General features: G+C 42.7%; 1 protein-coding gene across 1 annotated transcript in view; it reads right to left on the bottom strand.

The window, feature by feature from the left end:
• The window catches only part of PRKX (protein kinase cAMP-dependent X-linked catalytic subunit), a 90,571-nt gene that overhangs the window by 33,173 nt on the left and 33,944 nt on the right, over window positions 1–23,454 (bottom strand). Inside the window, exon 2 of the mRNA XM_069944444.1 lies at window positions 813–981. Coding sequence (XP_069800545.1) covers window positions 813–981 — 169 coding nt within the window. The remainder of the gene's footprint in view (window positions 1–812; window positions 982–23,454) is intronic.

The following is a 23,454-nucleotide window of genomic DNA, read 5'->3' as shown; positions in this document are numbered from 1 at the left end:
GTATACTTACCTGTTTTATTACCCCACTAGTGCCTGATCCCAGGCCGCCAGCTCTATACTGCTGCTTGTTTTCAGAATATCCTATAACATTGCGCTCCTATAGAAAATTGGCTGCTCAGTATAGAGTCTACGCTGAGCGTCCATTTCCGGTGGGAGCGCAGTGTCATTGTAGGTTATAAAAGCACGGGAAGCGTCGCAGAGAGTGTGGCCTGGGATCTAGCAGCAGTGATGGAATGGGACAGGTAAGTATACATCACCCACATGTCCCCTGCATCCCGTCAGCCTGGCTCACTATTCATTTTTCCTGGACAACCCCTTTAAGGGAAGGGGTGGATTGCAGTGCAAAAAAATAGATTATCAAACTTGGGGTTTTTCAGTTTGGGGAAAAAAAAAAAAAAGAAAAAAAGATGACTTAGGGACATTGTTATTAAAATATAGAAACATATGAGTGGACAATACAGCTGTAGGAGATCAGAAGAGTGTAGCAAAAACATACTGACCAGTTACATTCGAATTTAGATAGTCAGCCCCAGTGAGGGCAAGGCCCAACGTCAGGGATTACTCCCTCTGTACAGAGCTGCAGAATATATTGGTTAGGTTGGATTTAATGAACCTTTGAACTATGTAACTATATAAAGAAAACATTTTCATGACAGATCTGTTTTGATAAAGAGAACAGATCTTGGTATGAAAAAGATACGTTACCCTGGCTATGTAAGTATACGCCTCCTTAGGTATCAAGAATGTACCTGTGTCAGATAACAGATAAAGCTGTCCCAAAAAAAGATCGGAGAAATGTTTGGAATACTTACAGTCTGACTAAAAACGGATGGTTCACTTCCTTCAAGACAGATTTCTCGTTGTGTACATGCTGCTCTTGTTTTAGGCGAATGACATCAGGAATGCTCATAACTTTTAGTGCAAAATAGTGCTTTGCCGTCTTCTCTTTCACTAAATGAACCCTTCCGAATGTTCCAGTTCCTGAGGAAAAAAAAATAAAATCAATGGTCACAAATGGTATAGTAATGGTCCAACCACTCTAGATAGGAGTCACCATTGTAGTTCCCACAGATTTGCCACCCAAACCTCAAAATAGCAATGCTTACTGTAATAACCGCAGCATAAAAAGACACATTTACATCCCCACAGCAGCATGTCGGGACTGTAACGGCAGCCATAATGGTTACCTACCTTTCCAAGAAATAAATATAAGTAAGAAGTTAAAGAGCTTGGTAACATTTTTTTTTATATAACCTGACAGATCTATATTACACTTAGAACTCAATGACAAGGGTGGGGATTATCCAACAGTAGCATGCTTGCCTCCTCCATCCCCCATTCTTTCCTGTATTAGTAATATACAGGGCTTGGCTGCCAGCACTGAGCCCTGTATATCACTCAAGGCTCGGAGTGGTGTTGGGAGGAGGAGGTGTGCATGGTGCGGCTCGAAACTGCCTCTGACATTTCCGCATAAAATGGAGCTGACTGATTCCCTTTAAAGGGGTTGTCCGGCGAAAAAAAATTATTCACAGAATAACACACATTACAAAGTTATACAACTTTGTAATGTATGTTATGTCTGTGAATGGCCCCCTTCCCCGTGTCCCACCACCCCCACCCGTGTACCCGGAAGTGTGGTGCGCTATACATTACCTGTCGCGTGCCGACCACGGTCTCCGATCGTCAGCAGTGACGTCTTCTTCGGGAGCTTGGCGGATCTTCCCGAGTGCCGGCCGCCCTCTGCAGCGTCATCCGAAGCTCAGCCGCGATTGGCTGAGCATAACTGTGCTCAGCCAATCGCGGCTGAGCAGCTGATGACGTGGCCGCGTCATCAGCCGCTCAGCCGCGATTGGCTGAGCACAGTTATGCTCAGCCAATCGCGGCTGAGCTTCGGATGACGCTGCAGAGGGCGGCCGGCACTCGGGAAGATCCGCCAAGCTCCCGAAGAAGACGTCACTGCTGACGATCGGAGACCGTGGACGACACGACATGCGGTGAGTATAATGCACCACACTTCCGGGTCTAGCGTGGGTGGGGGGAAACACGGGGAAGGGGGCCATTCACAGACATAACATACATTACAAAGTTGTATAACTTTATAATGTGTGTTATTCTGTGAATAATTTTTTTTCGCCGGACAACCCCTTTAAGGAGATGGTCACACACACTGTATATACAGCCGATCTTCTGCTGTGTAAATCAATATAAACAAATATCTGGATATAGTTTAAAAATCAACAGCATCTACAGTGCATGTGAACAAACGCTTACAAGGGATTTTGTTTCTTTATTTAGGGGTGATACTGAGGGTCTCTCCAAGACTGGATCATATAACAATATATCTATGTTTATCTCTCTCTCTCTCTCTCTCTCTCTCTCTCTCAAGAATAATACATAAACATAGCTACGGTATATATTCTGTACTGGTGTGCAACTAAACTAGAGAAAGCTGTAGAAAATGTGAAAGCAATGTAGTGAGTGCAGCTGTGTTACTTTGCATTTCCTCCATACATCTCAGCGAGGACTCTGAGGTCAGGCTAACCAGAAGCATTCCCCAGGGGGAGACACATTTTGATGTGATGTCAGACTATTAATAGAAAAATGTATGGCTATATTTACAAGTGCTGTCAGTAGCCCTTAGAGTCACAACTAGATGAAACAGGACACTTCTCTCTCGCTTATAGTCTATTACAGTGGACGAGCGGAGCAAAAAAAGATCTCAAATTCTCATAAAATAACGGTTTTATTTATAAGACTTTCCAGATTTATGTAATTAAACCTTTAAACTCGTTTACAGTTATTGTCGGGCCCCCATCGCCCTCTGTAATGCTGCGTTTACACGGAACAATTATTGTGCGAATTTGCACGATAACAATCGAATTTAAAAGATAATTGTATGTGTAGACGCAGCGAACGATCAAGCGATGAGCGAGAAATCGTTCATTTTGATCTTACACCATGTTCTAAAATCGTTTTTCGTCATTCGCAAAAAATTCGCAGATCGTTCCGTGTAAACAGTCGTTCACCGATTTTGGCTTAAGCGATCGCAAAACGAATTTTCCGTATGATATATCGTTCCATCTAAACGCTGATCGTTACTTCGAAATCGTTAATCGTACGATCGGGCGAATTATCATTCCGTGTAAACGCAGCATAATAGAACCCTCCCTCATTGTGACAGGGCATGGGAGGGGGGTGATGAAAGGCAGACGCCTCTCTGGCTACAGCTGTTTTGTGCAATCCATTGTTTTATCCTCGGCAACCTCATATTTACAATGTCTTCGAAAAAGACAATATATATAAATCTGCCCCACTTACTGTCATTGTAAGGAAACATTCTTTTTTTTTTTCTTTTCTTGAGGTTAAAAATCTGCGCTGACCTTGTGTTCCGTTCACATTGCTGTCATAGTTTCTGTTATAATGGAAATCACAACAACAGTGTCGTATCTGTCAAGTCACAGACACCAATGACGCCCAATGGACCCCACCAACTTGTAGGGGGGAGGGGTTATCACGGTTCAGTCAAAGTGTTAATGGTTTTGACAAGGAGAATTCTTCCCACCAAATCGGCACTTTACTCCATGTCAACTAGACTGAGCTCTGTTAAGCCTATAGCACACACCACTCATGGCTTCTTCTTTGAAGTCTGGGTGGCTACTAGAAAATCAAGTCTGAGGAGTCCACACAATGGATGTGTAGGCCCAATGACTCACTGTGTAAAGACTATGGGATTAAAATGCTCTTCAGGAAATATAAATAGATAGACATAACCACGTTCTACGCCGTCCTGCCTCTCGGCATAATATACGTCTTCGATTCACATCCCATACATTTTTATTCAAAGCTGCAGTTAATTTTTGACACATTTGACTTTCTCCAAAGATAAACTATGCGGCCTCGTAAAGCAATGTCAGCTTTGTTATATAAACCGACTTTCATCATCATTTTACTTCATTCAAATGGTATTTGCATTCTGATCACCGTGAAATCCTTAAAAAAAAAAAAAAATCTCAAAGCAACCGTAATAAATCCACCTGCTTGTTAGGAGGGATAAATATAGCTTCAAGCCCTGTCCAAGATTTCAACACCCTTCTCCGCACTGACTGGAGAAATAACACCAAGACGCTTACTGAGAAAATACAAGACTGCCGGACGATGGGAGCGTCTTCAATGTCAAGTGCGACTACGGGAGATATCGATCACATAAAAAACGTGTGAACTGTGTAGGAATGCAGAGTTATTCTTTTCCCAAGAACACTATGGTATGGAGGAGCTAGTACCTCGGGTATTGTTATTACGGTTTTTATTACCATCACTCCAGCAGCCATCATAAATTCACAGGATCGGGATATATACCAGTAGGTGATCTAGGATAGATATCCAGAAAGTTATTCTGGAGCAGCGACCGAGGTTAGATATAAGAAATCATTGAAACACAGACGATTCAGTGCCAAAAAAAAAAGAGAGGCAGGCAATGTGTTTCGTATCTATAAAGAACAATATATCAGTAAAGAAGGGGTTAATCAGTTATCTCTCCCTATACACACACACCTCCTGAGGTAGCTACAAACCTACTGGCCTTACTGTCAGCAGTCTGAGGGAACAAGCAGTCATAAACCATCCAGCACCACATGGCGGCAACACGTGCACGGCAGCAGCGGGAGATGTCTGGACTAGACCCTTGGGAGCTGAACCACTCACCACCTGGGTTACCTCTGTGCATGCAAGATCTGGGCTGCATGATCACCAGGGTAGGAGGGCGCCACAGCCTCACCCACACACAGTCCTCCAGCAGCAGGGAGAGGAAATAAGGCGGAGCTGCTCGCTTCCACAGGAGAGACTCTGACTCTGGGTCGCTGACATGGGCAGGCCCCGGGGCAAAGCCAGAAAGGGTCTATTTAAGAGTAGCAGTGGGTAAAGTGAGAGTGCTTTCTACCCAGTACACTATCAAGATGGGGTCCTGGTATTACCAAATCTTACTCATTTACACAGTATTTTTTTTCTAATTGTTAGTCTTTCTTGCAAAACGCACTCAGTCCAAGTTACTTGTAATGCAAGTTTTCACTGTATATAAAAAGAACATGAGTCCAATAAATCTAACAGCTACCTATCAGTGTCAGCAGTTTTGAACCTAAGTTGCAGCTTTAAGCAAATATATGTGAACAGAGCCTAATTCTAATAGTGAGTAACACAATAAACAGCCCATGTTTTCACATAGCTCAGCTGGGAATATTATACCTGGCACGAGAATACTGGTCAGGAAACTTAATCTGTGTTTTAAGGTTGTGCACAGTATTATAGTACTGTTCTCCAATCATCAGGACCACATTTGTGGCACACAGATTTAGTCATTCTAGAAATTCAGTTAATGATGGTAATATAATACCTTCCCTATAGGAAACAATCTTGGTATAGTACTGGTGACATGACAACTCCAGACACTCATACACCCATATCTCTTAGTATGTAAAGTATTTCAAAAACTATGTGAGGAGCTAAACTTGACATCAAGAAAAACCATGGTGACCTAAAAAAAGCCATGAAGATCTTTAGCATCTTAAGAGATCTATAGAAGGAATACTACCGTTAAAGGGGGTTATATCCAGCGTTTGAAATGGTTTTATATGTCGCTGCTCTGTTGATAAACATAATAAACTTGTTATGCTTACCTGAACTTGTCTAGGGAGTGGCAACCTGCTCAGCCAATCATTGGCCGCGTCCCATCTCAGCGGCCTGCCACTCCTACAAGTTTGTCTCGGAAGTAGTGGAGCTGTAGTCAGCGGGGGACACTGCAGAGGCCACATCGGGAAGCGCAGAGAGGCAAGTATAACATGTGTTATGTGTTAACCAACAGGGAAGCAGTATATAAAAAAGAAATAAATGCTGGAGCACCCCTTTAAAAAGAGGACCCGAATGATTCCACCATTTCTTAATGGTTACCATCGTTCAGTCCATTGGATAACTTCATTCCCGACATATTGGCAAATTACTTTATTTACCGAAAATTATTCCATGTCCAGAAAAAAAAAAGCCCTGAACTCCTAGCCACTATGTTATTGAGGTCTCTAAAATCTGCTGATCACAGTCTATTGTTAGGCTCAGTTCATAGCAGTCAGGCTCAGCTAGTGCTATGTGGAGGACAGAGGGAGAGAGGTGGTCTTGGCTGTCCAGGTCAGTCAGCCTGTTTCCCTCACACTGAATAAAAGGTAAAACAAGGTTTCTTCTCATCTCTGACAATCCATACAGTTCTAGGCAGCTGTGCTCTGGGTTCTTACTACTGTATGTGCACAGTGCTTAAAAGGAGAAGACCCACCAAATAAAAAACAGGTAGGGAGTGCCAGAAAATAAAAAAACAATGTAAACCCCCCCACCCCCCTGTGCCTCTGTAGCACTGCCCCCGGGCTGCCGAATGTCATTTTAGGCAGATCCACAGCAGATTTCATTTAAATAACTGAACACAGCATCAAATCTGCACCATCAAATCTGGTGCGGATCTGCTGTGGATCCTGTAGGTGTGAACGCACCCTTAAGCTGCAAACCGGGTAAGTCACATACCCAGCTGTGCCCACCCCAATCACTGATTGACTCAGAGGGCAATCACTCAGCTGGTTATGTGACGTTGCGGCTGGAAGAGCTGTAGGACGCTGGCGGCTGTTGGTTGGACCTCGCAGCAAATCTACAGGGCAGAAAGATAGGCAAGGTTAATGTTTATTATTTTCCCTCCACCCCCTGCCTTCCTGACATTTATGGATTTTGTGGGACTTCTCCTTTAATGTAACCCCTTATTTGCTGGGCTGTCGTGTATTTCCTATCTGCTCACATGGCATCTTTCAAAGCCAGTGCATCAGTAACCTCTCCTCCCTTCACATGCCATCTATAGTAATATACAGTACAGTCCAAGCCTGTTCAGCACTACAAACTCTCACCAGCATTATGTCATGGCATAGCTGTAAGGAGCAAGTGCTGAGCTGCGACTGGTCAGACAACTATGGAAATGAAATACCCGTCATGTACTACCCAGCCCCCTGAACTGGAGGGAATAAGAAACAGCTGTGCACCATAGAATGGGCTTCAAGGGGCTCAATAACAACTTGTCATATACTCACCCTTATAACTTATTGTAAGGCTACAGTCACGCCAGTATATTTTATGGTCATTTTAGCTGAATAAGGAACTAATGCGAGGCAATGCAGTTACCTATACTATTGTATTTCTTATGTCTGCATGCTATATACAGTTAACATATCTTCCCTTTAGAAGATAATGGACCCTGATCTGTCCATTTCTCCACCATTATTATAAATTTCAAAGTTAGTGAGAAAGTTCACCGGCACTAAGGCCTTTATTTTGGCTTACGTGCAGTCAATTAGACGTGTAATGTTGGCTTATGCCGGTCATCAACGGGGGTGCTCCTCACAAACAGTCACATCTACACAATCCAGTGAATAGAAGGAAAGCAGAGGGCACTCACCCATATGTTGCAAAACTCTTTATTCCAAAATGGAGTTAAAATCTCCATGATACATGTCACTCTTGGGCAGCCGCTGTACCACTTCAGAGTAGACATCATCAGGATAGCCATTTCACACGCATGCGCGCTTCATCAGATGAAGCGCACATGAGCGTAAAGTTGCGAGCATGATGATGTCTACCCTGTGAAGTGGTATATGGAGTCTGCCCAAGAGTGACATGTATCATGGAGATTTTAACTCCATTTTGGAATAAAGAGTTTTGCAACATATGGGTGAGTGCCCTTAGCTTTCCTTCTATTCACTGGATTATTATGAATTACATATGGTCATTCATAGCACTGAAAAGACAGAGTGAAGATAGATAGATAGATAGATAGATAGATAGATAGATAGATAGATAGATAGATAGATAGATATAGATCTAAACTTTGCTTGGATTTTATATTATTGCTTTTTCTGCCTCGCCTCAATACATGCATGTGATGGGGCGCTTAAAGGGAATGTACTTCTCCCCTACATACCATCAATGAATACCTTAAAAGACATTTAATGATTACAAACTTTTAACAGAGGTCAAAAAGACCAATGTGAATGCATCCTTCTGGACAGACAGCGACATCGGTCATAATATGCTTCAATCCAGTGACCCCAGTATATCATTTGTTACCACAGAAACATAATGCCTGCTGTGCACTCTTCTTTCTCTTTCCAAAACAACATGGAACCCTGGGAATATTAATATCGCATGCTCAGCTCATTTTCTACATACAAAATACAGACAGAATGGGGGAGATTTATCAAACATGGTGTAAAGTAGAACTGGCTCAGTTGCCCCTAGCAACCAATCAGATTCCATCTTTTATTTTCCAAAGAGTCTGTGGGGAATGAAAAGTGGAATCTGATTGGTTGCTAGGGGCAACTGAGCCATGTTTGATAAATTTCCCCCAATATTTTTAGCACTTTTTACAGATGTAATGAAGTGCGAATTCCTTGGTTAACCATAAAGGGAAGCTTTTTTAAAGGGGCACTCTGAAGGAAAAAATAAATAAATAAAATCAATTGTCAGAAACTGTCCAGAGCAGTAGCAAATCCCCATAGAAAACCTTTCCTGCTCTCCAGACTGGAAAGAATACACCACTTCTTGCAGGACATACAGCAGCTGATAAGTACTGGAACACAATTTAATTTACAAATCTCTGGCACCAGTGGATTTGAAAGAAAATGAGTCAGATAACAGGAAGTACCTGCAAGATCAGTGGTTTGCTTATGGTCTATAATCATAAGGACCCATGGCTCTGCACAAAAAACGGTCAGGTATTTGTAGTTATCTGCAAATTTGCCTTTTTTTTTTTTTTTTTTTAGTTTAGATGCACTGGAGCAATTATGGTACTTATTCCCATATCCATCTTTTTCTGTGCTTTCATCCATTTTTATTACTACCCATTACACCAATCTATTGGATGATATGGCACCTATGACTTACTATTGATGTCAGTCGGTAGATACTTAGGAACATTAGTGTATTAGTGCTGTAGTGTAAACTTCTCAGGACAATTCAACCCCGAGCAATTTCACTCTGGGGAAATATAAAAATGGCCACCTCCACTGTGTTACAAAGGAGAAAAGATACTTCTTAGCCTTATTTATTTTTCTAACTGTGAGCACAAGGTAAGAAGTTGTTTGGAAGAAACACTTTAAATGAAGGCAGATCGTGAACTTTATGACATCCAGTTAAGTTTGGTCCCCGGGGAAAGATAATTCACGGAGAATGATCGGAAGCTCACAGCTACTTATTACAAAGGTCCTGCCGGAATCATCGCAAGTCATTTACCCAAGAGATTAGGCCAGTGTCCAGCCGGCAGGGTTACAGCCGTGTCAATTGTAGCAACGACACAGAAACAAAAACGGCAGCACCTGAGAAGATAAAGCCGAGCGATTAAAGGGGTACTCAGCAAGAATCTTTTTCTTATAAATCAACTTGTTTCAGAAAGTTGTATAGATTTGTAATTTACTTCTATTTAAAAAATCTCCAGTCTTCCCATACTTATTAGCTGCTGTATGTCCTGCAGGAAACATCCTATGCTTTTCTGTCTGACACAGTGCTCTCTGCTGCCACCTCTGTCCGAGACAGGAACTGTCCTGAAGCAGGAGAGGTTTTCTATGGGGATTTGCTACTGCTCTTGACTGTTCCCGTTTCGGACAGAGGTGGCAGCAGAGAGCACTGTGTCAGAATGAAAAGAAAACAAACATTTCCTGCAGGACATACAACAGCTGATAAGTATGGGAAGAATTGAAAATTTTAAAATAGAAGTAAATTACAAAGCTATATAACTTTCTGACACCAGTGGATTTGAAAGAAAAAGATTTTCGCTGGACAACCCCTTTAACAAATACAAGTCTATGGAACTGGCACTTAGTCATGCTATTGGGGGCCCTTAAAGAGACTCTGTACCCACAATCTGACCCCCCCCCCCCAAACCACTTGTACCATCAGATAGCTGCTTTTAATCCAAGATCTGTCCTGGGGTCCGTTCGGCAGGTGATGCAGTTATTGTCCTAAAAAAACTGCTTAAAATTGTAGCCCTGTGCCCAACGGGAGTATCTGTGCTCTAACTTTGCACCACCCCTCCGTCCCTCGTCCCCACCCTCTTCATCATTAGGAATGCCACTGAAACATTTTCTTCATGCTGAACACTGCACAGGTGCTTAATGATCCAGGGCTGGGCTAAACAGGTGGGGAATAGGAGGCAATTTGCCTGGAGCATTCCTAATGATGAAAAGGGTGGAGAGGAGGGACTGAGGGCTGGTGCAAAGTTAGAGCACAGATACTCCTGTTTGGCACGGGGCTGCAAGTTTAAAAGTTGTTTTTTTGGACAATAACTGTATCACCTGCCGAACGGACCCCAGGACAGATCTTGGATTAAAAGCAGCTATCCGAAGGTACAAGCGGTTTGGGGGGACAGACTGTGGGTACAGAGTCACTTTAAGCAGAGAAGGAGTGCACAGACATCTGCCTATAGGTAAATCGTAGCTGCCTAGGGATATAAGACAATCATACTTAAATAAATCTCAGCATAGTATTATATTTGCCAGAAAACCCCCTTTTATCTTTTTATCCAGGCAGACACCAAAGTTTTATATTTGCCTGGAAAATCCCTTTTACTATAGTGACACATGTGGAATGTGTAAATCAGCCAAACTTGAGGATTATCTAATGTGTATAGTGGCCTCACCCTAGCCCGATGGTCCTCCCTGATGCGGGGCTATTAGAGAAAATACATCTGTTTCGAATTATACAGCTAGCTATAGGAAACTCCCTAGAAATCCAACACAATCCTGACAATTAGCCTTGTCTAAGTCGCTCCATAAGGCCATGTTCACATGTTGTAAGAGACCAGCCAATCCGTGACCCAGTAAGGTCACGGAATGGCCTGTCTCTGAAAAGATAGTACCGGCTGGATAATCTTTAGCGCATCAGAGTTCTGATGCCTGCGCATCTGTGCGTGCCCGTATAAGGACTCCCAACTGCACACAATGGAGCATGCGGACGGAGCCGCTCGCTCCACAGTGTGAACGGACAGGGTTTTCTGCGGCCCCTATTCAATGAATAGCGGCAGCAGAAAACGGACATGTCAGTTTATTGGACCACCGCCAGGGATCACGGCCGGAGTGTATACTATGTGTATACACTCCGGTCGGAATTCCATAGACGACAATGTTGCGTATATTTTCGTATTAATTACAGCAATCTGCAACAACGGCCACACTTTTACGAAAATATACGTAGTGTGAACATAAAGGTGTTGGATAACAAAAAATGGCAAAATATCTCTATCTATATATATTGTGGATCAGGTCACCCCTATTCTTTTAGTTGGGCCCCATTTGCCGTCTGGGTAGAGGGCCCAAGTGCCATGAAGCCCGGCCTAGGTGACACTGTCCACCAATGAAATGACACGATTTTAGAGCAGAAAGACGACACAGACAAGTGTTATACAGATATAGAATATAGAATGTGCAGCATCTAAGCGTGACAATATCACTTTAAGGATAGTCTTCAAAATATAACATTTAAAATGGGAAAGCTTCAGATTTTACAGATTTCAGCAATATGGGATTGCAGCACGGACATTTTTGTCTGCGATAGCAGCTTGGTCTCTAGATGTCTCATACCCCTGGCATTCGGCCTAGCCTGGATTACTAAGATTATGTTAGTACAAATGGAGACCTGCAGGCCAGATTCCCACTATGCCTGGCACCTTCCACTGACTCTATTGTACAACACGATCTTATAATAGTATCTGCAAGCACATGTTTGTACACACACAATATACAGACCCCTGCGTGACCTAGTTTAGTGTCGCTCAATGGCTGAAGCATTGTGGACATTTTAGTACAATCTGCCATCTTAAAGTTATGAACAAAATATGATCACTTTATAGAGACCAATATATTTATATGGAGGAAATGTGTGGTGCGAGGCTAGAGAACATTCAGGGAGAAATCCCAATATAACATCAAGACAAAATTTGTCATTATTCATTTATGTAATAAATCAGAAGCATTTTCTAATGATATCTTAATGATAAAAAAAAGGTGACAGAAGATCAGACTTCTTACTGTCAGAAAGAGATCAATTCCTTCCTTTCAAGCTGACAAGACTATAAAGTGATTCTGTACCCATAATCTGCCCCCAAACCACTTGTACCTTCGGATAGCTGCTTTTAATCCAAGATCTGTCCTGGGGCCCGTTCGGCAGGTGATGCGGTTATTGTCCTAAAAAACTACTTTTAAACTTGCAGCCCTGTGTCAAATTGGCGTGGCCTAAAGTGTCTATACCCTAACCTTGCACAGCCTCTTCGTCCCTCCTCCCCACCCTCTTTACCATTAGGAATGGCCCTGGACCATGGACACCTTAGCTGGAGCTTAGCTATTGTGTAGCGGTTGTAGTTTTATATATATAGTTTTAGTGAAGCTTTTGGTTCAACTTTTTTTTTTTATGGTCAATCATAAGAAGATATAAAAATTCACAACCTCTTCCTGTATACACCCAGACTTTTGCGAGAAAGCCTGTCCATAATCCCATACACAGCGTACAAGACAACCGTTCAACATGAATCATATCACGGCGCAGTGTAAATGACAGGGAAGGCGTAGCATGAATTAAGGTAGCTTTCCCATCTCCCATTGTAGCACCAAACGCTTTGTGCAAATATTTGTTGCATAATTACTGTTCAGGATAATAATGTCCTTAACACGCAAGGCTGAATGGCTGGGTGTATACGTCGAAGCCTTTTAAGCAGCAAGAAACTCAGCTGGACGGTGGAATAAAGAGGAAATGAACAGCATTTAGAAGGAGCTGCCCGTACTAACGTGCTAAATGGTTAGAAAATTACCAGCTAAAAGATAAAACTAGATGGTTGGATGTGATCCACATAGCAATCAACTAAAATTTACACAGAACTTCTACCTAGTAAAAGGTCAGCAGCATGCCGGTTAAAGTGTTCGGGTACAGCCTAGTAATATGGTCAGAATCAGTGTTGGGGGCTTTATAGCACTGTATGTAACACTGCAGGGCCGTTCTGGCGGTGACCGATTGCCTTTAAGTTTAGTGCTGAATACTATACAGTATTCTTCTCAGTCCCCAGCATGGCTCCCCTCTACTCCTTGGTTTCCGGGATAACTCCCCTCTCCTCACAGTGAATAAGGTCTAAGATTGGCTGCAATCTGTTCTTTTAGTCTTTACATCCAGCATAAAAGTTCTAAAAACAAGTAATTTTAGGCCACCTAGCCCTAACCTAAGGGCCGAATTACACGGGCCGATGTTCCGGATAAGTGAGCACTGAACTTTTAGACTGACTCGCTTACTGAGCCTATTACACGGCTCAATAATCCTGCAGTAAGGGCTGTATATATATATTATATATATATGCTAGTGATGTCCATGCAGCCCTTGCATTTATTGTTCATAATAAACTATATACATACCCGTCCAAGCTTCCCGTTGTTCTTCTCGCTTCTGCCTGGTACCTGCAGCTGAGCTTCTGAGCCAGTCTGAGGTAACAGGCTGCTCAGCCAATCACTGGCTGAGATGGGACACCGCAGCAGTCAGCGATTGGCTGAGTGGTGTGTTAATTCAAAGTCCGGTGTAGAGGCTTCAAGAGTGGCAAGAAGCTGGAACACTGTGAAGCATGGACAGGTATGTATAAAGTTGTTGTTGTTTTTTTTTAACACAGTCATGAGCCCCCGGCCTGCCATAGCTATCACAAGTAGCAATGTGCGCCTGACGGCCTATGATATTTAGGCCAGACCAAAAGACGCGATCAGTCAACACTTTCATCGGCTGATCAGTGTCTTTACTACACAGAGCGATAATCTGCCAAAATCGGCCTGATTCTGTGTAATAGGCCCCTAAACCCGGAGGGCTTCTAACCAATATCTTAAACCAATATCTCAAACACATGTTACTTGGATCCCAAGAGAATTAAGTAATAAGATTGTGTGAAACAGAGCTATAACTTTGTCCAGGAACAGATCTTGGAGTAGTCGGGGGCAGCGGCTTGATCGATAGATCTCTCTCTATTAGCGTATAGGAACATAATAAATGGAATGGCTGGCAGGGGAGGGAAAAGCCACAGGGAATCGCCCTAATAACCTGGAGCCCAAGTTAGAAGTATGGATCCTCTGAAATGGCACGGCCATTCACAGTGCTTCATATATCACTGTGATAAGGGAGCCTATATTTTAGTAGCATGAAACTAGCGTCAGGTTCCCTTTAAACCTCCTTTAATCTTTATTTAGTTGAAATCTTTTCTTAAACTGGTAGAGGTTATGGTCTCAATTTACACACAGCAATTATTTCTAAAATTTGATCGCCTTTAGTCCTAGCAGCAAAGCTGAAGCCTTACATCACGGTGGTTAGTTTTCCCCTGAGACCGGCGCAATGAGCACCAAACATTATAATAATAAAAAAATCATTCAATTTATAACTTCCACTGATAAGTGTCAATTCTAAAAATGGCGCATGGTAGAAATAAAAGTGAGTTTAGAATAATAAGCAAGAGAAGAAAGGAGGATTTTTTTTGTTCATTCATTTGGTATTTAAAACTAGTTAGATCCCGGGAGAAATGAATCATGTGATAAAATCCCAAAGCACAGAAGCCTTACATGACTAAACCTGTAAACAACATTGTTTTTACTGTACTTGAGAAGTGAACGCGGCAATGCTATTAAACTTTTATTAGCTTAGCAGTCTGATTTCTGGATGACATGGGGATTGTCCCACCTTCACAAAGGAGAGCAGTAGAGTATTAGGGATTGTGAGGTAATAAAGGGAGAACCTTGGGAACCAGCGATGCCTTGTTCTGGATGTCGTTCCTGACAGAATATTTCTATTATTTAATATTCCTGTAGATTATGGCTGCAATATTCCAATTTCATTTCCAAATTAGACTGCTTTGTTACTAGGTGAGCTAGAGGAACTACTGTACATCAGTCATCTGACACTTAACATTACAGCTCTGTGTTGGTAGATTACCTATTTATACTGTTCACCTAGTAGAATCATCTCTTTGATTCTACGATCCAACGATTTCTAAAAGCCGGCGGCCTGCAGGGGGGAAATTGATTACAAGTAGGAACTTACCTCTCCCCGTGCTCGCGGTGAGCGGCTGCAGGACTCCGCAGAAGTCTTCACCTCTGAGTTGTTTTAACGTCACGACTCGGGGCAAATGCCTGTCCCAGCTGATGGACTGGCCACTCAGCCAATCAGTGACTGGAGTGGCGTCCCACTCTATTCACTGACTGGCTGAGCAGCCAGTCCATCAGCCGGGTCGTGACATGGACACCCCGGAGATCCTGGAGCCTAGCGGGGTTCCCCTGGCCCCTCACTGCGGGCATGGGGAGAGGTGCGTGCCTACTTGTAATCAATACCCCTGCTTTTACAAATGGCCAGACTTTCCCTTTAATGCTGGGTTCACACTTAGTATTTTGCGTAGTATCTGGTCCTTGTTTTCAAACAAAGCCAGCAGTGGGCCAAAAAAAATAAATAAATAAATAAATAAAAAAGCACAAATCTTTCCATTGTAAGTCTTCACAGTGTTAGTTCCACTACTAGTTTTGGTTAAATTTAGTTCCAAAATGAGGAACAAATACGGACCAAATGCGGACCATAAGATGGACCAGCTTCCGGGCCTAATGAAAATCAAATAAATTAAAAAGTATCACCTGCCACCAAAATGCTCCACAAGAGTTTCATGCAGACACAAGAAATGGTATAATCCAACCAAACTTTAAAATCATTTCAGAGCTCCTGGCATTCATAATGATTTGTGATGCCGGGAGCTCCGGTCCACAGAACACTGTCCATACAATGTTTGTGGATGTGTGAATGCCCCCTTAGACTGCTATTAAAGTCAATGACCGCTATATAAATGCATACACAAGAAAATATTCCAACAGCTTTGAAACTTGTTTGTTCTGTCAGCAGTGCAGAAGATCCTACATATTAGGTATGTTATTATTACCAAGGATTCTTGGCATTTATGGGTTGGCAATCTGTCAAAAAACACACCCTGGACTTCAATGACACATGTAGTCAGCCTTTTATTTCCAGAATGTACAGTGGTAGTTAAAGGTTTTGAGTCGGACACAAATTTTGTTTTTCAAAAACTTTGTTGTTTTGGTGTTTTTAGATCTTTGAAGGGCTGGAGTAATGAAGCAAGGGAGATAAAAATTAGATGTGCACCATGTATATTACATGTATATTTAAAGGGAGAACTAATGTGCTATTTTTAGATAAGGAGTTAATACCCTGTACCATGCTATGACCCTGCTGTTGCCATGCAATGGTGCAGACACTTTCCCACGATCACTCTTGTTTGCATGTGTAGTAAAAATCAACTGTCAGTACTAATGGGACAGGGCAGGAGACTGAGCTGAGCATGCGAGCATCATTGGGAGAAGTTGGCATCTAAATATCCTCCAAGAGCATTCTTCATTCACAGTAATGTTCTTAGGCAAAATTGTGAGCCCTCGCCCTCGGATGAAAGACACCACCACACTAGTGTTGAGCGGACCTGGCAAACTGTTCAGGTTCAGCAACGTTCTCCAAACCTAAGCGCTCAGCATTTGATCCTCTGCGGCTGCCCTAGGGCTGCTAGTAAAACATAGATACAGAATGTTTCCTGGGACTCCTTAGGGGGGCATCAAACTTCTGCAGCCACAGGGAATCAAATGAAGAGGATTCAGGGTTGGACAATGTTGCCGAACCTCAACAGTCTGACAGGTCCACCCAACACTATCCACACATAAATGGTCTCAGCATGCTTTATTCTTGGCTCGACAATGGACTCATGCTGGTGTGCACCTTTTCTCCTCCAATCATTCTTTCAAATGTCCCAGTCTAAATGAGGCTTCATCAGAGAAAAGAACTTTGCCCAGTCCCCCTAAAGTCAAATCCCTGTACTTCTCACAGAATATCAGTCTGTACTTGATGTTTTTTCTTGGGGAGAAGAGACTTCTTTGCTATCACTTTAGACACCAGACTGGCCTCCAAAATGCTTCACCAGCCTGTTCCCATTCCTTGTTCCCAAGCTCTGCGTTAAACTGATCCCATATTTCTTGAGAATCCTGGAGCCATCTTCACAGCAGCTGAACTTCTCGCCTTGAAGTTCTTGATGATTAGGTAAACGATTGATTTAGGGGCAAATTTACAAGCATGTCTTCCTTGTAAACCCTGTTTATTGCAAAGCAATGATGACTGCATGTGTCTCTTTGGCGGTAACCATGGTTAAAGGACAAGTGCCATGAAAAACTTTTTCCCAGTAATTGAAGCACATTACAAAGTTATATAACTCTGTAATATGCTTCAATAACCTATCTGCCTCCCTTCCCTGTCTTTTCCCCCCTCCACCCCCCGCCAGGAAGTGTCCTAACTCACACAGACCTAATTACTGTCGCCACCAAGCTCTTCTCTCAGCTCCTTCTCCTGTTACAGCAGCCCCCCCACCCCTGCCTTGTCAAGTGACTCAGCTTGCTCAGCTCCCATTGGCTGAACTGCAAGCCATCACTTGCAGAGGGGGGGGGGGGGGGGCTGCTGTAACAGGACCTAGAGCTGGACTGGACGCAGCCACATTATATCCATGTGAAACCAGCTTTAAAGTGATATTTTTGACTATTTATTAAGAAGGGGAACTAAAGGAACTCATGACCATGGCCTTACATATAATTACACTACTCTGCTTCCTCTTTGACTTGCCCTCATAAATTATCCTTTACACGAGTCAAATACTTTGGTTTGTAGCTCGCTCGCTTGATAAGTCTGTTCAGGTGACTGGGCAAACAAAAACAGTCAATTTTACAATTATGGGTGGAAGATTTTAGCGCTGGGGTTCTGTAAACAGCAAAGTAATAAAATGATACAATGCCTCCCGGTAGACTGTAAGCAGTCCAGCATCATGAAGATGGTTGGTTTTATCACATTGTTTGCCAGGGCTGGCATCTTGTCTATGTGGAGCCTGAGCTGACAAAACTTTAGTTTACTTCGGAAAGAAGATTATTAGTTTTTTTAATTTAATAAAAGGGTCCATGGGGGTTCTCTGGGGCATTTTATTTCAATAAAGATCTATTTAAAGTTATGTTTCTTACTTATTTTTGGCTTAGTAGTTAAGCGGTTTAATATGGCATCCAATACTTATCTGGAGCTTAGCGCCAGCCGGTAGAGTGGCGAACACTGAGGCCCTATGTACATGTCCCCTAAACTATGGTCCATAAGGCCGGGGAAGCACTGTCATGGATTGTTTCCCCGGCCGGCATGATGTATCAATATCATGCTGGCAGTGGGGAAACCCTTTAAATTCCCGCGGCCGGGGTCATTACAGTGACGGAGCGATTCAAAGAGTTTCTCCGCTGCCAGCATTATATTGATACATCATGTCGGCAGGAAGAAACATTCCATGACAGCGCTTCCCCGGCCTTATGGACCATAGTTTAGGGGATAGTGCATGCAGCCTTACCCCCCAATTCAGTACCCACCACCACCAGGGGTCTGCGCCGTGACACTCCACACTTGCTGGGTGCTGCCGATGCCGTTCCTTGCTTCAGTCTGTGCGGAGACTTCCTGCTGTGAGATAGTGAGTTGCTCACATGATCGTTGAACAGGGGAACATTTTATATAAAATTTCTGCGGGGGGTTAAATTTTCATTCAGATTATTGAGTGTTTTCCTTGTCAATTCTCACAATATAAAAAGGTCAATCTGGGTCAGTGTAAAAGAATGTGTCCAAGCAGAAATTAAAAGTATTCATTTCTTTTTATCAAATGTTCATGCAACCATAGTTGCAGGAAGAACTTTATTTGACTAAATTTTCAAGCTCCCTTTCCCAAGGTGACATTTTAAGTAAAATACAGACCGCTTCCTACAAGCATGCTTCAATGCAAAGCCTCCTGTTCACTCATGTCATTTTCACCTGAACTTGCCAAACAGTAGCTCAAAGAGAAGGGATATTCTGACGCGAGTGAAGGGGGAGACGGCTTTGCAGCTGCTCAGATGTGAAGACACCTGTCGAATTTAAATTGGAAATGGTTCCATGGAAATGCATTCCCCTGCAGCGCTCGCCTCGTGCTGAACCTGCTCCGGGCCGCTCACTGCCTCTCCGCTTCACCTGGGCTCACTTGGATTTAAGCTGCTTGTATGCTTTAAGTAAATCTACTATTTATTTCTGAATTATGACATTGGTACACTATGACTTAGAGAAGGAACATTCTATAAATACATAAGCAAAACCTACAAATGATTCAATGAGAAGCCTTCCTACTGAATCACTGTGCATGATTAAAGATGGCTACCGTACAACGGCCTGAGGGTTGACGTCTACTTCTCTACATTTACTACAGAGCAAAAGAAATGGTTGTACAAATTCATATTTTCCGCCAGCATTTCCTCTTACATAAGTAACCATCCTCTGAGCAGACAGAGAGCACCCCTTCCCAACCACACCACTCCACTAGCTCTATGCTGGAGTGTTTCTTTAAGGGTAGCTTCACACGTACCGTATCGCACCAGATTTGACTAAATGAATGAACACAGCATCAAATCTGCTGCGGATCCGCAGCAGATTTTACAGTGCAGATTTACTGATGTGTGAATTCCTTCAGTCAAATCTGGTGCGATACGGCACATGTGAAGCTACCCTGAGCGTAGCTTCACACACACACCGGATCCGCAGCAGATTTGACTAAAGGAATTAGGCTGGGTTCACACTGCACACACACGTTTTTGCAATCCATTTTTTTCATCCGTTTTTTTTTGCAAAAAACGGATGTATTTGTGTGCATCCATTTTGATCCGTTTTTCCATTGACTTCCGTTTTTTTTTTAACGCACACAAAAGTAGTGTCAGCTACGTTTTGTGTCCATAAAAAAAAAAAAACAGATCCGTTTTGATCCGTTTTTTTTTTTACAATGGATCTGTTTTTTTTTGACGGACACAAAAACGTAGCTGACCCTACTTTTGTGTTCGTTAAAAAAAACGGATCCATTTTTTTTTTTTTTACAATGGAAGTCAATGGAAAAACGGATCAAAATGGATACACACAAATGCATCTGTTTTTTATCAGTTTTTTGCAAAAAACGGATGAAAAAAAATGGATTGCAAAAACGCAGTGTAAACCCAGCCTTACACAGCATTAACACCGCAGCGGATTTGCTACTGGACAGTTCCTATCTCGAACAGAGGTGGCAGCAGAGAGCGCTGTGTCAGACTGGAAAGGATACACCCCTTCCTGCAGGACATACAGCAGATAAGCACTGAGATTTTTTTAATAGAGGTAATTTAAAAAAAAAAAAAGTAAAACTTTCAGGCACTGGTTAATTTAAAGGGGATTATAAGCAGGTAAGGGTCCATTTACACAGAAAGATTATCTGACAGATTATCTGCCAACGATTTAAAAGCCAAAGCCAGAAACAGACTATAAACAGGGAACAGGTTATAAAGAAAAGACTGGGATTTTTCCTCTTTTCAAATCCATTCCTTGCTTTGGCAGATAGACTGTCAGATAATCTGTGTAAATTGATGCTTAAGGCCCAACTGAGACTGGGAGGAGACTGGGAGGAGCTCCTTGTTCCCCGCTCGCTGCCGCAGCAGCAAGCAGGTGGGTGTGGTAGGGGCTGGGGGGGGGGGGGCTGCCCGGGTGATCGCTAGATTGTCCGGGCAGCCCATAGCATACAGCAGTGGTCTGCTGCCGCCGCTCCTATTCCATGGAGCGAGGTCAGCAGATCGTTGCTGTATGAGTCGTTTGTCCTTCAACATGTTTGAAAGACAAACGACGCAACAATCAGCCGACACGAACTATGTCAGCTGATAGTTGCCTTCTATTCCACGGGACAATTATCGGCCGTAACGCCTGATAATCGTTCTGTAGAATAGGGCCTTTAGACGAACCTGCTGATTGCTCCCAGGTGGGCACTGTGAGCAGTTAGGTGCGCTAGGGTTGGGGCTACTGCCCCTCCGAGCACTGATCAAGACTGCCCTCGGTTGCCCCCTTCCTTGATAATCATAGTATGGGATGGACAGACCAGGGACCCTGACCCCTGCTAGCCCCCTTCATTAATAATCATTGGGGGGGGGGGGGGGGGAAATCACTGCATAATAATAATAATAATAATAATAATAATAATAATAATAATAATCCCACCAAGGGCAACATCTGCAAAGAGTTTGTATGTTCTCTCCGTGTTTGCATGGGTTTCCTCCGGGTACTCCGGTTTCCTCCCACACCAAAAACATACAGATAGGTGGATTTAGATTGTAAGCCCTATTGGGGACAGGGAACAATAATTGGCAAAACTATGTAAAGTGCTGCGGAATCTGTGTGTACTATACAAATAATAATAATAATAATAATAATAATAAAAAAAGTAATAATAATAATAATAATTTCAAGATTTAACAAAGAGTACCGTGAAGAGTAGCTCTTTACAGACCACATACCCTCATCTTTGTATGTGACATCACAGCAACATAATAAGTGATGCATTAAGAAGTGTTGCTTATTCTAATGTCAAAACCAGGACACAAAGATGGGGCAGCTTCTGCTCCGTCACCCATGTAGTATGTTCAGCCTAAGTAAACAAATGAGGAATGAGCAATGTATTGCTGTCCTTAGTAAGTCAGTGCTCCCTGGTGATGCCCTACATTCCAGTACCTACATTGTATACTATAGGCACTGCATGCATGACAAATGGCCTCCTGTTACATGTCTTCCAGAACACGGAAAGGAATTCTCTATAAATATTTATGCAAATCACTTGACACCACAAGTTACACATATACTTTTATTTAAAAGAACGCAAGCCTTCCAGTACTTGTTAGCGGACGTAAGAGATAGAGGAAGTCAGGCAGTTCTTTCCAATCCAACACTACACTCTCTGCTGCCACCTCTGTCTGTGTCAGGAACCGTCCAGAGCAGCAGTGGTTTGCTTCAATTCTGGACAGTTCCTGACAGTGACAGAGGTGGCAGCAGAGAGCATAGTGCTGGATTATTATAGGGAACCTTCAGCCCTTCACCTGTTGCAAAACTACAATTCCCATCATGCCTGGCCAGCCAAAGCTAAAGCTTTGGCTGTCCAGGCAAAATGGGAATTGTAGTTTTGAAACAGCTGGAGGGCCAAAGGTTCCCCATCCCTGGATTAGAAAGAACTGCATGACTTTCTCTGGGGTATGGAAGCAGCTGATCTGTATTCTGTATAGCCGATTTGAAGGGGGGACCTCCTTTGGAATACTCCTTTAAAAAAAAAAAAAAAGTATACATTCTGCAGTTTTGGTACTTCTATTTTCTAGCAATAATCTTAAAGGGCTTACCCAGCAAAAATCTTTTTCTTTCAAATCAACTGGTTTAAGAAAGTTATATAGATGTGTCTTCCCATACTTATCAGCTGCAGGAAATGGTGTTTTCGCTTCAGTCTGGTACAGTGCTCTCTGCTGCCACCTCTGTCCGAGACAGGAACTGTCCAGAGCAGGAGAAGTGTTCTAAGGGAATTCACTGTTGCTCTGGACAGTTCCTGTCTCGGACAGAGGTGGCAGCAGAGAGCACTGTGTCAGGTTGAAAAGTAAACATCATTTCCTGCAGGACATACAGCAGCTGATAAGTATGGGAAGACTTGAGATAGATTTTTAAACAGAAGTAAATTACAAATCTGTATAACTTTCTATAACCAGTTGATTTGAAAGAAAAACGTTTTTGCTTTAAGAGATTCATGGAGCTTATTATGGAAAGGTGGCTCTTTGTCCATTGATGACCTGCCTATGGTGACTGCCATAAGCACATAAACAAACACCCTTCCTTCCTACAATAAAATGGTCTTACAGACTAAAAGTTAGGAAAATCAGAAATTCCACGGATACTGAAATTGATGAAAAAAATTAATCATACATGAACCACATATTAACAGAGGTAACACTGTAATAGCAGTCTGGAAATTCCAGCGGACACAGTAAACTATAATTACGTGACTGACTAATCCGCCAGTTTACACTCCTGTTATGTCTATGCGTGAGATCACCACAATAAAGCGGTGATGCACTAGAAAATGTTGCTCCATAGGATGCCAAAAACAGGCCGGTGTATGATCCGTCACCCACAGAATATGTACAAGGCAAATAAATAAGAGGAATGAGCAAGGTGGTTTTTGTCCTTTGTGAGTAAACATTCCCTAGAGGTAGTAGGATGCTGTATACTAAAATGACACTACAGTATCCGATCTGTATTCACTGTATACAGTGCACATACCAAGAAAAATGGGTCACCTTGACATCCTGTTCCTATTCTTCAAGGAATAAGACACTTTTCTTCATTATAGTTTTCACTCCCGGCCAGAGACATTACTGACACTGAGCATAATGCAGTGGCTACTCTAATGTTTAAAGGGGTTTTCAGGGCAAAAAAAAAAGTCTTAAAGTGTACCTGTTATAACACAAAAAACAA

Source organism: Dendropsophus ebraccatus, chromosome 11, assembly GCF_027789765.1.
Source record: "Dendropsophus ebraccatus isolate aDenEbr1 chromosome 11, aDenEbr1.pat, whole genome shotgun sequence".
NCBI lineage: Eukaryota > Metazoa > Chordata > Amphibia > Anura > Hylidae > Dendropsophus > Dendropsophus ebraccatus.
The sequence above is the reverse complement of the archived record's forward strand: the minus strand, read 5'-3'. Positions and strand labels throughout refer to the sequence as shown.